This window comes from Eptatretus burgeri, chromosome 2, assembly GCF_056783735.1.
Source record: "Eptatretus burgeri isolate ZD-2024b chromosome 2, Ebu_testis_v1, whole genome shotgun sequence".
NCBI classification, from domain to species: Eukaryota; Metazoa; Chordata; class Myxini; order Myxiniformes; family Myxinidae; genus Eptatretus; species Eptatretus burgeri.
This window is the reverse complement of record NC_140962.1, coordinates 27,150,248-27,167,747: the sequence shown is the minus strand read 5'-3', so window position 1 is coordinate 27,167,747 and position 17,500 is coordinate 27,150,248. Positions and strand designations below refer to the sequence as shown.

General features: G+C 44.4%; 1 protein-coding gene across 2 annotated transcripts in view; it reads right to left on the bottom strand.

The window, feature by feature from the left end:
* Positions 1-7,166, bottom strand: part of LOC147031660 (uncharacterized) — a 67,505-nt gene extending 60,339 nt beyond the window's left edge. The window contains exons 1-3 of one of the 2 annotated variants that reach the window (XM_085866491.1): positions 6,580-7,166; positions 6,216-6,257; positions 4,210-4,447 (exon numbers count right to left, since the gene is read on the bottom strand). In XM_085866491.1, coding sequence (XP_085722617.1) covers positions 4,210-4,447; positions 6,216-6,237 — 260 coding nt within the window. In that variant the 5' untranslated portion in view covers positions 6,238-6,257; positions 6,580-7,166. The remainder of the gene's footprint in view (positions 1-4,209; positions 4,448-6,215; positions 6,258-6,579) is intronic. The other variant, XM_085866499.1, reaches the window with a different exon arrangement.
* Between the last annotated feature and the right edge of the window lie 10,334 nt (positions 7,167-17,500).

Genomic DNA, 17,500 nt, shown 5'->3' with positions numbered 1-17,500 from the left:
TCCTAAAACTGACAGCACGTGCTTATGCAAGTGGCGGCTTAACTCTGGAGTCACTTACGAGATCCAAATCACTTTGTTAGCTCACCAAAACAGTGATTGCATCACAAGCAAATTCACACAGGGGAAAATGCTTATTACAGCTTTGCCAATAATGCTACCACAAGTAATTCAACGTAAATGGTCACGCAATACATACCGCCCAAAAACAAATTACAAATCATGCTGCATCCCCTGTAACAAGGCAATTCTGTATTTTAAAGGAAAATTGGAACATGAACCGAAACCCATGCAATATGCCCACGTGTCTTCGTTATCCTAGACTTTTCCAATAAGGTATCGATTATCCGTGTACTTCAAGCAGTTATTGCGCAATTGGCCGACAGATTGGCTGCAATTGGTGTGTGTGTGTGTGTGTGTGTGTGTGTGTGTGTGTGTGTGTGTGTGTGTGTGTGTGTGTGTGTGTGTGTGTGTGTGTGTGTGTGTGTATGCACCAAGCTAAGGAGAACCAAACAAACTAAAAACGTGAACATCGCATTTCCGGGCACATGCCGAAGGACAACTACACAGCACAACTTCAGCTTTGGAGCAGTAAGAGGGCAGCATCCATCATGCGTGACAGATTTTCGCCTTGAAAACCCAACTCAACCGAGTGGGGGAAGGAAAGTTCAAAACCAATCGATGGCAAGAGTCATCATGAAGCCGACGAGACCACAGAAGGGAGCAGAGACAGCACTGCACTGAAGGAGATAAAGCACACACAGATGACCACTTAAATTATTTTTATAACAACAAATGCAGACTTATTTACTTATATTTCAAAACCAGCAGCTAGAAAACATACTTCAGTCTCTATGCATGTGAACTGCACCTAAATCGTCCTCTTTTCTTAATGTTACAAATGTCACAAAGCATTACAGCATTATCATTTGGCACTTGCATAGGATAGAACCGAGTTTTCAAAGTCGGTCTGAAATAATTCTGGAGCAAAACATTCCAATCGGAATGTATATTTTCACATTTTATGAATAGCGTGCTTTGTTGAAGTTCTTATTCCTCTATGAATCCGTTTCAGAATTATTTAAAGGTCGAGAATGTAGTCTTGTAGAGGCAAATAATTTGAGGCCGATATATGCTTGTACATTTCCTTGCAACATGTTATTCAAAGTCATTATCAGTATTCGGTCTTTATCAGCTGTGATCACAAGAGCCGGCGGTTTTCGTACGCTTGCTGAACAGTATACGGCCAGCTGTTTGACTCGAGATAACAATAAATAAATAAATAAATAAATAAATAAATAAAGACATGCCTTAAAGTTCTGTTTGCAATTTTTTTTTTTTTTTTTTAGCAAAAACGATTTTATGAATGGCTACAGTTCCAACTATTATCAGGAATTAGTGAGGAGACGAAGTGCCTTCACCATTCCACCTGCACCCGAGTCCAAACAAACCTCACCAATGTTTAACTGCATCCAATACAAATAGCTTCCTAATCACAGACTTCTCACATCAGAATAGCCGTCTTTAAATACACGTTCACTCACCACTGATAAATCTCTGGCAAATTTATGAAGAAATTTCAGATCATGGATTTACATTTTCCCGAACTGGAATGCGGCTGTCAAATGGCCGTACGGCAGTTCTTCATATAAAGTGTTTGAAATGTGCCCTTAATTGCATTTTTTGGTCCTTTACCTTTTGACCCCGCCCTAGGGGACGGGGCCAAAACTGGCACTACTCTTGAAACTTCTTGCCATGTGGTGTTCATACCAAGTTTGGTAAATATCTGCCCAACCGTTTATGAGGAGATAATGTGACGGACAGGCAGATTGATACAGATGGAGCAAATTACAATATGGTCGCTTTTTTAAAAAAAGGCGTGGGGATAACGAGAACGAAGTCAATGGTGTGCCATCGCAAATCCTCACGTCTCCCACTGAAAACAAAGTTGAAAGATGGCAAAAAGTTCCACCAGGATTGGTCCAATATAAAACTTTGAGTGAAACTATATCTTTTGTTTTGATCCGTGACCCCATATCCCCACCCCTGGAGCATGAAACGGGGGTAAAATCCCCCCTCCCCCCCCAAAAAAAAATCGTTACATGTTTCACGCATCCCCCAAATGCCGATTGCATAAACAAAGCTTCATAAAAAAAAAAGGTTTAATGTGCCTGTAATTACATTTGTTGGTATTTGACCTTCAGACCCAGCCCCAGGGCCCCATGGGGTGGGGTCAAAATGACACAGCTCTTGCACCTTCTTGCCATGTGCTGATCAGAACTACCAAGTTTGGTGAATTTCTATACAATCGTTTAAGAGGAGATGGCATGATGGACAGAACCGATTACAGAACAATACCTCTCCGTTGGGGGATATTGTAATCAGCTCTATCCTCTTCATGCCCTGAGGGGGGTGGGGGTGATTACCTGTAATACAAAGTCCCCATCACCCTGATCACGTCACATGGGTGAAAACAAGGGGAAAAAAAAAATTTAAACTCAAAAACTTGATTTGGTGTCAATTCTGGTGGAACTTTGTCATCTTTCAACTTTGCTTTCAGTGGGAAGCGTCGGGATTTGTGGCTTTGCTCCAGTTATATCTTGTATTCAACTACTCCACACACGGTGTTAGCCCAATCACAACTACAACCAGTTTGGTCTTTGCACTCCAGGTGCACCTTTACCTTACAAGACGAAGTTGCACCATTAGGAATATGAAAGCACATGCAACGGCAGTGATAACTTAACTGGAACCGTCCAAGGCTGGATTTGTCTCATGGTCTCACATTATTGAGTGATGGAAGGTGGGTCATGGACGACGTTAGAGTAAAACGGCAGAAGCTCAGGGCCCCATGCATGCAGCAGCTTCTTCTTCCGCGATGCATCAACCTGTATGAAGTCGTCTCACTGTGTCCTGGTTTTGCACATCCATATAGGTATACTAACATACCTTCCTCATAAACATCCCTTATTGGGCCAGTTAGAGACTCTGTTCATGTGGTTTCATATTTCGAATCAGTTTTTATTGCTTTCTGAAACCGACACCTGCCCTGCTCCATCAGTCTGGCATATGTCATTCAATATCAGTCATTGCTCATGACAAGTTATTTCAGTCCATTTCATCTTATCAGTTACTTTTTTCTTTTTTTGAGACATTCTCGATAAAACGTTTGGGTACTTCTGTCTGAAGAATACTTATTACCTCCACCGCCGAAGATGGACGGAGATTGTGTTTTCACCCCTGTCTGTCAGTGAACAGGATATCTCAAAAAAGTTGTGGACTGATTCGGAAGAAATTTGGTGGAAGGGTTTGGTGCGTGACGAGGACAAAGTTATTCCATTTTGATGAAGGAGTGGATATGGCTAAAAATGATATGCAGCATGATGTTTCAAAAAAAAATTGTGCGCGCGTTATGACACAACGCGGTGGATGAGATTGGCAGGTGACGAGGAGAAGCCAATTTGATTTTGCTTCAGGTCTGGATTCAGATCCGGCATGCCAGTCGGATATAAAATGTAAACCGTTCAGCCTGGCAGAGGTATGTGCTCCACCGAGTGCCTTATATCCTGCTCACAGACAGTTAAGATTGTACTTGGTGTCCCATTTTGCATTTTGTTAAGATCGTTGGTCTCTTCTGTCATCAACCACATCAGCCGATACTTATGGATAGTGCAATATTGGTTGTGCTCATACTTATGCCAACACATCTCTAAATATTTTACACAGGGTTGTTTAGAACTTCTCAAATGTAGGTGATTGGGAAGTTAAAAACACGAGGCTGCCGTGCAATTCTTGGCAGAGTAGAAAGCAAGTCCTGTACACAGTATCGGCAAGAAAGTAAGTAAGTAAACAAATAAATAAATAAATAAGCAAGCAAACAAAATCAAACAAAAATAATTCCTTTTTTACTGTGAAAATCCAGTCCTTACAAAGCTTGAACCCCAGATTATGAAACATGGGAACCATCAGCAAATCTCCGATCCGTTTCCAGTTACAAACTGCGGTGCCCCAATGGACACAACTCTTTCCCCATCTCCAAGATCATTGTACACATCCACAAGATCTGCAAATCAGCTGGATATTCCTCCAGCTGCACAATTTTGCTCATGGTTAAATCAGACGACAACTTGAAACTTGAGTTCATGCGTGGATTACTGCAGCCTGTATCGTAACCGTTCTCCAAGACAAGTAACGTCAAAACGTCGTCCTTACCGTAAGGCACGGCTCAGCTTGTCGTAGTTCATCTGAGGTTTGGCTTTGCGCACACCCCAAAGTCTTGCCACCTCATCCGGGTCACGGATCACAAACTCTCCGTAGTCGCCCTGCCAGGCGATGACGTGACGGAACTCCGCACTGTGCAACAGCTCCAGGATGAAGTGCCACAACTGGATTTGACGCGAACCGGGACTCGACTCTGGCTTGTAGGCCCATTCTGGGAACGCCAGGCCTGCTGACACATAACTAGCATCACTTACAAGAAAAAGAGTCTTCGCGCTTATGCTCCAGCTTGGTACAAGATTAAAAGGATAGGTGAGAAGGTTAACCTGATAAATGCTTAACATTATAATCTAGCAAGTAAACCAGGATTTATAAATCCATGGCATTGTGTACTGGAATCACCAGTGGTACATCTCCACCCGGAATCACTTCTAGATCGCTCAGACAAGTACAAACAGCCGTTTTTTTTAATAGGCATTTTTCCCTGCTGTGCAGGGATTAGTTTTTTTTCTTGAGGCAAAGTTTTATGGCCGGATGCCCTTCCTGACGCCAACCCTGGTCACCTCTTATGACACACAGGGATATGGTACACCTATTCTAACCGGGACCAGCACACAGGTACTCATTTTGCCCACCTCGGAAGGATGACAGGCCGAGTCAACCCCACCTGATGTTAATTCAGCAGCCAACGGGGCTCAAACTCAGGACCTTAGGATCCCGAGCCAGCCACCCGAACCACTAAGCCAACACCAGGCTCACGCTCAGACTAGTACGGCATAAGTATATGACTAGTGGTCATGCCAACACAAGTGTGGCAGTTAAAGCCTCGGGGGGTCTACAGGAGATGTAATAAATGGTGTGTTCAGAACATCATCGTCGGTGGTTACATCACCGGGAGTTTGTTTTCAAGCCAGTTTACACGTAACATCCTTTCACACCTGTGACCCACGTGTGAGCCTGCAGTTATTACATCCTTACACAGCGAGGGACCAACATTGTCCGTATGTGGAGGTACAATGTATACCAAGATGTGGCAGTTTCCCTTCGATCTATCCTGTTCCACATCAGAATGAAATATTAGTCTTTATAAAATGGAGAGATTTGAATAATTCACGCAGGATTGTCAATTTTGATGGGGGGCGGGGGGAAATCAGTAGGGTTAGGGGGAAATCAGTAGGGTTAGGGGGGAAATCAGTAGGGTTAGGGGGAAAATCAGTAGGGTTAGGGGGAAAATCAGTAGGGTTAGGGGAAAATCAGTAGGGTTAGGGGGAAAATCAGTAGGGTTAGGGGGAAAATCAGTAGGGTTAGGGGGAAAATCAGTAGGGTTAGGGGGAAAATCAGTAGGGTTAGGGGGAAAATCAGTAGGGTTAGGGGGAAAATCAGTAGGGTTAGGGGGAAAATCAGTAGGGTTAGGGGGGAAATCAGTAGGGTTAGGGGGAAATCAGTAGGGTTAGGGGGGAAATCAGTAGGGTTAGGGGGAAATCAGTAGGGTTAGGGGGGAAATCAGTAGGGTTAGGGGAGAAATCAGTAGGGTTAGGGGGAAATCAGTAGGGTTAGGGGGGAAATCAGTAGGGTTGGGGGGGGGAAATCAGTAGGGTTGGGGGGGGAAATCAGTAGGGTTGGGGGGGGGGGGAAATCAGTAGGGTTAGGGGGAAAATCAGTAGGGTTAGGGGGAAAATCAGTAGGGTTAGGGGGAAAATCAGTAGGGTTAGGGGGAAATCAGTAGGGTTAGGGGGAATCAGTAGGGTTAGGGGGAATCAGTAGGGTTAGGGGGAATCAGTCGGGTTAGGGGGAAAGCAGTAGGGTTAGGGGGAATCAGTAGGGTTAGGGGGGAATCAGTAGGGTTAGGGGGAATCAGTAGGGTTAGGGGGGAATCAGTCGGGTTAGGGGGGGAAAGCAGTAGGGTTAGGGGGGGGGAAATCAGTGGGGTTAGGGTGTGAAGAAGAGCTAAACGTTTCACTCTTTTTTGAGCACGTGACGAGGCGATGCGGTATACCAACCTGTCTCCGAAGAGCGTCGCATGGCGACACGAGGGGCGCAATCTGAGGAGTCGGGGGCGGGGGGGGGGGGAGGAGGAGGAAAGAGTTAACACGAACACAAACACACAGTTTGCCGTAATATATAAAGGTATCAACACACGATTGGGGTTACAACAGGTGAGGGATAAACAGCGAAAGCCTCTCATGACACGGTGAGTGTCCAGAAAAAGTGTGCGAGGGTCGACGAAGCTGTGGTAAGGGCGGCAAAGGGAGTTCAAGAAGGAAAAAGCGAGTGAAAGACAGAAGAGACTGTAGGGGGGTAAAAAAAAAAAAACACGGTGAGCGGAAACACAATAAGAAACGAATAAAAAAAAGTTCAACTCACTCGCACTCTCTACACCGCCATCTTGTTCCTCTCACCTCGACCCCCCCTCCCCTCCCCTCAAAACGCAAATGGTCGAGTCCACTCAGACGAATCAAAGCAAATTTTTTTTTTTTAAAGTTCAGTCAGAAGTTTCGATAATAATGATTTTTAATCACACATTAGTCAGACGAGGAGGTGACGCAGCACCTCATTGGCCGATCGAACCCTGCGTGAGCCACAAGGGTCTTCACCGAATTGGGGGTCTCTCGAATTTACAATCCGCGCCTCACGTGAGAGAAAACGGAATTGGATTTAGTGTGAAAGTGGAGGGAAAAAAAAACAACAAAAACTTCGCACCAAACGGAACGAAGATCAATACAAGGAGTCTGCTGAAGAGTGCTCATTAAGCGACGGCGTTTGTAAAGGTCTCAATGACTGGCACGGACTGACGACGCGACGCTTAAGAACTAAAGGAAGTGAACTTCAGCAATCTGAACGATAACAACTCGTTTAACTACACACCGGGCGTTTCTACCGACATACTGAAGAGTAAACATTTCTTCCCGCACTCTTTTAAGTTTTAACAAAAACCCCCCCTCCTCTCTACACTTGAATGGTACTGCCTACTTCCGGTCTTGGTTTTATTAATTTATTATATTGTCGATTCTTCACGCGCTCCGGAAGAAGAATCCTGCGCGTTACGTCACATCGCCACGTGGCGTTCACCGTAACCACCCGATTTTAAGCATCATGCTTCGTGCACTAACCTTATATTATTTTGTTTTCGAATGTAAAACGATGCAGAGATGCATTAATAACGTTTTGACTTAATTTTACAGCTAAACTTTAATTCGGTTCTGTTGGGCGGTGTATATAGGACATTAACCTTGTGGAATGCAAATTTTTTTCCGAGTTCGCTCACGAACTATTGATTTTGGCAATACAAACTAACAACAGGGAAGTTAGTACCGCAAGGGGAAATTAAATTTGAGGCTTGTAGATTTAAGGTAATACTGTACATGTAATGTTGAAGTGTGAGGAGAACAATCCACTCACAGTGTGCTGGCTCCGCCTTCCCAAAGCCCCGCCCACCGAAAGCTCCGCCCACCGATAGCTCCGCCCACCGATAGCTCCGCCCACAGTGGAGAGTTTCTGCGCAAAGTCTCTGCAGATGCTTTTCCACGTTAAACCCACTGGAAAGGACATGGCACAAACTTTTGCCCTTTATGAGTAATTCCTGTGTTTATGGAGTCACGATGGTGAAGGTTTACTTGGAGACAGATGGCCTATTCTTGTTTGTATTCTCGGAAAAAAGAATGGTCGGTACTGTTCTGGTAATTATCAGGGTCGTTTTACTTTTTGGAAACATTACACAACTTGACAATGATATTTTAAAAGGTTTGAATTATGGGAGATTATTGTTGAAGCCTTTTAAGAGCTTAAAGCATGCTTTGGGGGAGTACTGGCCTGCTTGCTTAATTGTCTTGTTTCTGACTCCGAGGAATGAGGCTTCATTTTTATTACCCTCGCCGAGAAGCAGAGACTATTGCATCTGGGATTCTGGGTCCGTTTATTATTTGGCGAAATCTTCGATTTTGTCAAGTATGTTGGTCTGTTCCGTTTGTTGGTTTGTTATCTTGCCAAAACGAAGTTTTTGCAAGATACGTTAGTCAGCTTGTATGTTTGTTTGTCTGTAATCACGTATAAATCACTCTGCAGAGCACAGTTATCATTGGAAATTTTTGTAACTTCGCATATCAGAGGCCTATAGAGGTCCCTTTCAGTGCATAAAAAATTTGAAGGTCAAGGTCAAAGGTCAAGGTCACTTTGTCGCAAATCAGGGGAGTCGACGAAACCCTTATTTTTTGAGTAATTTTGATCGGATCGTCTTCAAACTTCATGGGAATATAGTTCATGGTCTGGCGCTCAGCTGATTAATTTTTGGTGGCGATTGGCCTTGACCTTCATGGTTAGCGCCTCAGGTCAAACATATTTGACCCCAAGGTCAAATTTTCAAGTTTTAGGAACCATATCGTGTAGTACCTCAAATTGAACACCTCGATGAATGCTTTCGAGATATGTCAAGCTTGAGACATTATGACGTCATTTGGTGACATTATGAAGCAAACGCATATTTTTCATGGTTACTCTGTAGAACGATTCTCATCGGAATCTCTCGTAGGCAGATATTCCTCCAGGAGTCGCTCCTGGTGGATAGCAGCTCTGTTCACCTCAGTGTGACCTTAAAGAAGTCACATGTGGTCACCTTTTGGCAAGATACAGGTCATTTGTTTGTTTGTCTGTTTGTCCACACAGAACTGTAGTGGTTTTCTCCACAACTGCCTGTAGGATTGAGACGAAATTTTCACCATAGGAGCGACTAGTCATGTGGAATGTTTTCATGATAATTATGATGTCATGTGTCACGTGGTGTCACAGCCATGTTGGATTTACCCTAAAACCTATAACGAAAAATCTTCTCCAGAACGGCCGACTAGATCGAGGGGAAACTTCACACAAATGTTCCACAAGGCATGGGTGTACAAGTTTGTTAAGAAATAATTGATCGGTCACATGGTTTGGCAGCCATATTGGATTTAAGAAAAATATTAAATAATGTTTTCTTTGGAACTGCTGATTCAATCGACGGGAAACTTCACAATTATGATCTCGTCGTGATGGAGAATATATGTTTTAAATTTCAACTTGATCGGACACATGGCTGGCAGCCAGAATTATTTAAGTTTTTTTTTATTTTTTTTTCCTTTTTTAAATAAGGTTCACTTGGCTGTGTCTCGATGGGTTTTTGGGTAGAGTAGCAGCAGCTGAAATGCGAATTCTATATCCAGGTTCCGCTTGATGACTTCATCTTTTCTTTTTGCTTGTTTGGGTTCCTTCTGATTACTCCAATGCAGGACTGTACCGATTTGGTCTTCCATTTGATTTGAATTGAATTAATTTTAATCCCATTCTGAATTCAATTGATTAATAATAAACATCATGGGTCAGGTTCAAGGGTCCGATCAAAGCGGGGTTGCATCAAAGCGGAACGTCTTGGTACCCGGTCATCACCGCCAGCAGTCATTAAGTGGCAGTTCTAATTATGTCTCTTATTAATTACTGAACACACCAGTACACAAACGCCACACAAAACAAGTCCTGGCGAGGATCTACAATCTCTGATTGTTCTTTTTCTTGTTCTTCATGGATTCGAGACTTTTTATGAAACTGGTCAATTCGTGTGAATGATGTCAATGAGCTTTAATTCCAAGTCTGCTGCTTTCATTGCGCATGGTACTAAAAAGGGATGTGTCCTTATTGAAGCAGAAATAAACGAGTTGACCTTTTGAAGTTGAATAAACAAAGCACAAAAGTTATCAAAAATTGTCACACAAATCATACTATAACAATCACAAAACTCAGGAACAATCTAACAAACAACTGTGTCATTCTCCCTTTTGCTCAGAGAAGACACTGCTCAGAGGCCCAGATGGATAGGGGTTCGACGGACACGTTCTGATCGCCGCAAAGGTTGCAACTCAACATTATTCTGTGTTTTGCTCAAGAACTTGAGGGGGCACAAAACTAGGATTGTTCGTTGCTGGTGAAATTCTGCCAGTCCCACTCTCCGAATCGTGAGGGCCATCATTTTGTTGTTCACATTCTGTCTTGTCTCCTGTCGGGGCCAAGTGTCGGATGGATCCGGTGGTTTCCCGGTCATCCGGGTAGCAGACACGGGCATACTTTGGATTTGCTTGAAGGAGTTCCATTTCGTCGATGAGTGGTTCCGTCTTACCCTGGCGCACGTCTTTTGCGTCAGGTATGTCCAGGTGTACATCGCCAAGTCGGTACTGAACTACCAGTCACAGAACGCCAAGCAAAATTTAAGTCTTTCATGGGGAGTAGCGTTCGTTGCTGTTGACAAGAGAGAACGAATAGAATGCAACGCATCAGGCAAGACCATTTGCCAACACTTGGTCAGCAATTCATGCGACTTCAGGGCCATAGTGATCCCCTTCCAGACTACTCTGTTGTAACGTTCTGCTTGTCCGTTACCCTGAGATTATAGTTTGTGGTTCTGCTGTGAACAATGCCTTTACTTGTAAGGAATTCACGGAGCTCTCTGCTCATGAAGGAGGGCCCACGGTCCGAATGAATGTAGGCAGGCACTCCAAAGAGGGCAAAAAATTGGCAAAGGCAGTCGATGATGGTAGAAGTTGTTATATAAGCACAAGGGAACACAGAATAGAATCTTGAGTGCTCATCTATGACGGTGAGGAAGTACTGGTTTTTGTCAGTGCTTGGGAGAGATCCCTTAAAATCCATATATAAGGCATTCAAATAGCTGAGTGGTCTTTATGAGATGAGCTCTTTCTGGCCGATAGAATCTAGGTTTGCCCTCTGCACAAATTTTGCATGAACTGGTCATCCGTTGCACATCTTCCACTGAGTAAGGCAGGTTTCTAGATTTCAGGAAGTAGTACATACGTGTGACTCCTAGATGGCATAGTGACTCATGAAGGTCAAGTCGTGAACGATGGTCCTGACATGTATATGAACAGTATGACCCCGAAAAGGTGTCAGGAGGTATGTTTTCCTTCCCCAGATGATACTTCACATCAAAATTTAAGCAAGATAACTCCATGCACCAACACATGATCTTGTCAATCTATAATCTTACTTTTCTGTCATTTGTCAAACATGTAACTGACAGATCGCTGATCAGTTTTGAGTGTGAAATGTTTCCGAGTCAGATCGTACCTCCAATGATGGATGGTTTCGATGATTGCCTGAGCTTCCTTTTCAATTGATGCATAACACATCTCAGACCACTGAAGGATGTGAGAGAAGAAGGCTATGGGATGCCCAGCCTGATTGAGTGTTGCAGCTACAGCAAACTTTGATGCATTGGTCTCAACTTCAAAAGGTATTGACTCATCGATTGTATTTACCACTGATTCTTCAGTTTCTCGTTTGAGTTGTTGAGATGCTGTTTCAGTCACCCTCGAGATGGGGAAAGTTTTAGTGGCTCGAAAGGGGCAAATCTTGCTCGAATCCACTGAGAATAGTAGGTGAAGAACCCAAGGATCTGGTGGAGAGACTTAATGTTATGAGGTGCAAGGAGCTCTTGCAGTGAGCGGAGATGTTCAGGATCGGGCCGCATTTGACCATCTTCCACTATGTAGCCCAGAATGCTGAGCCTAGTGGTTGGAAACACAGATTTATCTTCATTTTATCCAATGTTCTTCCTTTTGGCTGATCCAAGAAACTACTTCAGGTTTATCTCGTGCTCAGCTTGTGTCATGCCACAGATAGTCAAACTGCCTAGGTAAGCGAATGTTCCAGCAAGATTCTCCTCCTTAATGAATGAATCCATAATACTGTTGTGGCCCAGGGTCGGGGCGAGAAGACCAGGAGGGAGGAAAGTTATCTCGGGTTCCCAACAGACTTTCCGGAATCACAGGCCATCATACACGGATAACTCCATGACGCAGCGGGTCGCTAATCGACCGTGAATGCCAATAACTCAACCATGTGACCTCGGGTCCTCCGTCTACTGTTTAAATGGTTACTTAAAATAGTCACATAACCTAATTACCGGGTGACATGCCCTCGGTACGCCTTGTCCAAACCGGGTCACCTTACCAGATCGGATGCAGCTGTACGTAACTGCCAAGGACGTACCGGCGAGAAGAAAGGATCATTGGAAAATAAAGCCCTGGCTAGGCTAGGATATGGACCATGCATCAATGAAGGAAAAGACGAAAAAGAGCTGGAAACATTTCTATACAAGCATTTATTAACAAACAGGCGAGGAAAAATATGTGGCACAGTGAATCGATTTATTATTGAACACAAGCAGGAATAGTAAGGCATCGTGGGGTGTGACAACAAGGCAAACAACTTCCTAAAGCGGACACAGAGCAGACTTATTCCGATATATCTTCTACACTCTTAACATAGACTAGGACAGGCACCATGACACACACACACACACACACACACACACACACACACACACACACACACACACACACACACACACACACACACACACACACACACACACACACACACACACACCCCGATGAAGATGAGGTAATCAGAAGAAAGGAGAGGAGATGAGGGCTAACAGCCTCGCAATACCTTGCACGGGTGGCCAACCGCGCTACCCAGTATATTTTGGGGGACACTCCGCCGAGTGATCCCAGTTCGAGAGCCGGCACGTTGTCTCCTGCTTGGTTACTGTGCCGAGCTCAGCGCGTGCTCCACACTGGTCCAGGGAATAGGCAGCGCCACCAAGTGGGGAAGGCAGAGCGGTAGGCAAGTGCAGAGATCCAGCGAGCGAAGCAAGGCGAGACTGTGAACGGGTTCGCGATCCACCTTTTATAAGCACCGTGGTGTAGGGTGGGGTGACCACCCGAAGCGATGTGTCTTCACCCGAATCGTGCACTGTTATTGGACCCTGGGTCTGCGCTGCCCGGCCCTTACGGCCGGAAGTGGTCTCATTCGTACATCTGGCGAGACATGGCCGAGCTGTGGAATTGGCTTGCACCAAACACCGTGACATGAATCGCCTTGCACCGAACTATGTTTCGGCGACTGGCCGAGGGTCGTGTCGGTCCTGAATGCCAGTTCGGGTACCCCCGGTGCTCTACGGTTGGCGCTGGTCAATGCGCTTGTTCGGTCCACATGCCATGCAGCCCGAGAGATCTGGGCCATGAATTTGCGCCTCTGCTTGGTGGCGGCTGTATTGAGGCGGAGGTGCGAGGAGGCTCGGGATGACCTCTGCCGTTTGTGGGAGATATTGGTGCCCGAGGTGGCGAGCAAAGGTCGACGGTGAGATGCCATTGTAAATCAGCACGCAGACCCGAATAAAGATGTCTGCCATGCGCGTCCCGTACAGTGCAATGGTAATTATCACAGGGCTGTGAGTGTGTCTGTTATCGTGCATTTGTGCCTGTTCGCTTTGTATGATGGATTGAAGGAAAGGATTGGATGTAAATCAGGGTTGAAAAGAAGACAGATAAAATTATTTGATGCAGAGTCAAATGAAAGGGCGCGCTGCGCGTGTCCTGCACAGTGTGGGTAAAGGCTTTCTCGTCGTGATTTATACAGACGGCCATCTGAGTGCGGTGCCTGCTTTGACTTATTTCATGGATAAGAGAAAAGAGTTGGAATGAAGATAGAGATATAATTAGACCTAATTATAAGACCCATGCAACGCACTTCATCCCGTTAACCCATTAGACATGAGGGGAAGGTCTATCTGCACGTATACTAATGAAATAACTGTCTGGGATTACTGTATGTTGGTTGCCATTGCCTTAGAGGCATGCGGTTTTCAGAACCGCAACAATACGTTGGAAACAAGCCACACCATTTGTGATGCCAAATGCGACTCGAGTAAAGTCGTAGAGGTCTCCAATGGATTTGAAAGGCATATGTGGCTCGTCTTTGTTCGTTATGGGCACCTGGTGGAAGGCTTTACGGAGATCGATGGTGCTGAAGACATTAATATTGAGCAATCTTGTAGACTGTGTCGTCGATACGAGGGAGCGGTTACCCATCAAGTAGCATAAATCTGTTGATAGTCTCAGAATCATCAATCACGAACCGTTTCTTGTGGTTTTCATCCTGAGTGACAATGACCAGCACACGCCATGGGGAATTATTCGGTTCGATGATTCCTTGAAGTAACAACTGCTGGATTTCTTTCTCAATAAATTTGTGATCAGCAAAGCTGTACTGGCATGGCCAAGCCGCAATAGGATGACATTCAGCAATCAGATTAGCAAACAGTTCCGGAGGGTCAACACACAGGGTGGTCAGTCCGCAAAGAACAAGAGGACGCAGAATACCCCCGTATTTGCATGTAACACTGTTGTGCTGTTGCTGAAAATCTTGCCCGAGGATAACGTCTACACAAAGCTCAAGAAGTATGGAGAGTCGCATATCTTGGTAGTTTCGTTCCTTTAAAGTTAGATTGATGATGCAGAACCCAAGTGTTTTTGTAGAAAGAGATGCCGAGGCCATAGAAACAGCATTGCCTGAATGGTAAATCTTTTGAATGAAGATTTCACTGCTTCCACTGTCGATGAGGCCATCAGCTTCAATCCCGTTGATGACAACTTTAGACGTTGCTTTGGATAACGCCAGAGGAGTGGCTGCAGATGTCACAGAGGCAAGGGTCAGGCGACTCAATGAAGCAAAGGTAGCACCAGAAACTGCGGAAGCTGGTGACGAACGGCAGATCAGGTCAGGTCAGGTCAGATATGGGAGCATGCACCGGAGCAGCGTGTCGCTGCATCCACTTTCCACTGGTACTCCAAGGGCCTCTGTCTGGCCATCCCCCAGGCAGATGCCTGGCCCATCCCCATCTTCTTGAGATGCTGGTCAACCTGCTGTAACCACGAGGCACGTGGTTGGCTCATTGGCCCCCTGCACTCACGAGGCTCCTTCACTGAGAGAACCTGGTGAGAAGGATCAGCATCAGAAAAATGAGCCACTTGTCCATACTGCCGCAGCTAATGCTCACGGACTATGCAGTTCGCAAATATCATTTGAGTCTCTCTCAGCAACCTCTTGTTGGACACAAAGTCAGACCAGCGATAGCCAAGCATTCTCTGAAGAGACCTGGTACCAAAGGAATAAAGTCTCCATCTCAGATCCTTGGTCAGAGTCCAAATCTCACATCCATCGAGCAAGACTGGAAGCACCAAGGACCTGAAGACTCAGACTTTCATCCTCCTGCACAGGTACTGACAGTGCCACACCCCATTTTCCAGTGAATCCACGACTCCCCAGGCCCGACCAAGACGTCTATTGACTTCTGGCTGACAGCCAGCATCAAATTTTAACGGATTTTAAAGGAAAATGTTTCATTTGAGTCTGAACCTGCATTAGCAAATACCAAAAGTGAAAACACAAATCGAATAAAATGTAAGACAAAGTCATGAAGCCATGGAAGCTCCTCAGCTCACATTGCTTTTCATAAAAATCCACAATATGACGTTAAAACGTTAAAAAAAAAAACACCTGATTCTCAGAAACTTACCGTAATCGAGTGTTAAGGTACCTTAGCGACTGTGAAAAGTGAAAACAAATTGAATTAAAGTTCAAATAAATGCGAGGTGGCTGGAGCAAAAACCAGCTACATAGTACATTCTCAAGAGAAAATCCTTTCTCATGTTGTAAAGCACAATGCCCAAAGCATCCTTGGACAATCCTAATATAATCGAACAGCTTATAACATCAAGCATGTGGTGAAATGCATAACCTTCGAGAAAAAATTCATTTAGACATCTCTATTGCAAGAAAACCCGCGCAGCCTTACATCTATCCGAGGTCCGACCTGCAAAGCCATCAGCTAGGCCCGAACTTAAACATGAATAACTCGACCATTATAAATACAGCTATTCGTAGGTATGGAGATCAGCCGTTCGATGATGTCAGTAAGGAAAGTGGAAAAAAAACAAACATTTTGAGCTCTTTATTGTGAAGAAATCATTGCAGCATGTTCCAAGTCAAAGCATGGTTGAGCAGGCCAAAAAAACATGGCGGTTTCAGACTCGGTGAGGTCACCCAGAATACGTCTTAAGACCGCAGAGAGCAAGGTGGCCGAAGATCGCCTGATAAAGGATATAATTAAATAAGGCCATTAATCATCTTCATAAGGGTTGTTTTAATTAACCTAACACCCAATTTTCACTCATGCACTTCCTTGGAGTTCCTTTAGTATGCATGAAAACTTTCAGGCTGCGAGGTTTTATGGTTTTGGAGTTATGGAGGAGACACACACACACACACACACACACACACACACACACACACACACACACACACACACACACACACACACACACACACTAGTATAGATTTATTTGGTTCTGAGATTATAAGAGAAATTAAAATAAATTTTTGCATCTATTGGTAAAAGGATGAGCGTCGGTCCGTGTGTGTGTGTGTGTGTGTGTGTGTGTGTGTGTGTGTGTGTGTGTGTGTGTGTGTGTGTGTGTGTGTGTGTATTACATCCACTGCCTCCACCATCTTCCGGAACCAGATCCTAGAATTTTTTAAATGATTCTTCACCAATTATAGATCCTAATTATTCCTAATTATATTGTAGATTATAGATCCCTTTGTGCAAAGCATGAGTGCACGAACAACATTATGACATGTGTCGCTCTTCATCTACTTCCTCATGTGATTAAGATAACACAGATCTGCCGATTAAGAGAGTGACACAACTGTGTGACCTGACCAGATATCATGTCACCATCAAACTTCACCAAGGCTTATGTAGTCCTCTTATTTAAGCATGAGCAGATTTCAGCAACATTGTGCAGATGGAAAATAGATTGTGTTTATGTGTATTCTGCGTTTATGTCCTCTGTCAGCTACACTTTATTATGATTCCTATGTCGTCTTCGAGGCTCTATCAGTGCTGGACTGTTCAAATTTAGAACCCGATACCTCCATCCTTACAGTCGAGCTTGGGCTGTTGGCAATTTGCATCAATATGGCATGTGTTCTTGCCTTTGTTCAAACTTCTCGGAATAAAGAATGCGATACAGCTGCAAAAAGGGACGTTCATTAAAAATTGCAACAAATATTCCTTTGGGGCCAATTGGAAGTAGTCTAATAATTTGAAGCCCCAAATAATCTGGTTCTGCCATTGTGAGCAGGATCGAAGACAGGTCTGAATGTACTGCTGGAAGATATATTTGCACGTTGAGTGTCCTTTAGATGTCTCCTGTTGATACAGATGTGATGAAGTACAGTGTTGCAGCTACTCTGCTTGGGGCATTACTACGATAAAGATCACACAGCATTTACCTTATAAAACAACATGAAACTGATCTTTGTTTTGATGGTCGTGTTCCAGAAAGTCCGACGTATTATTTTTGTTATCACAGGAAATAACATTAAGTGAGATTTT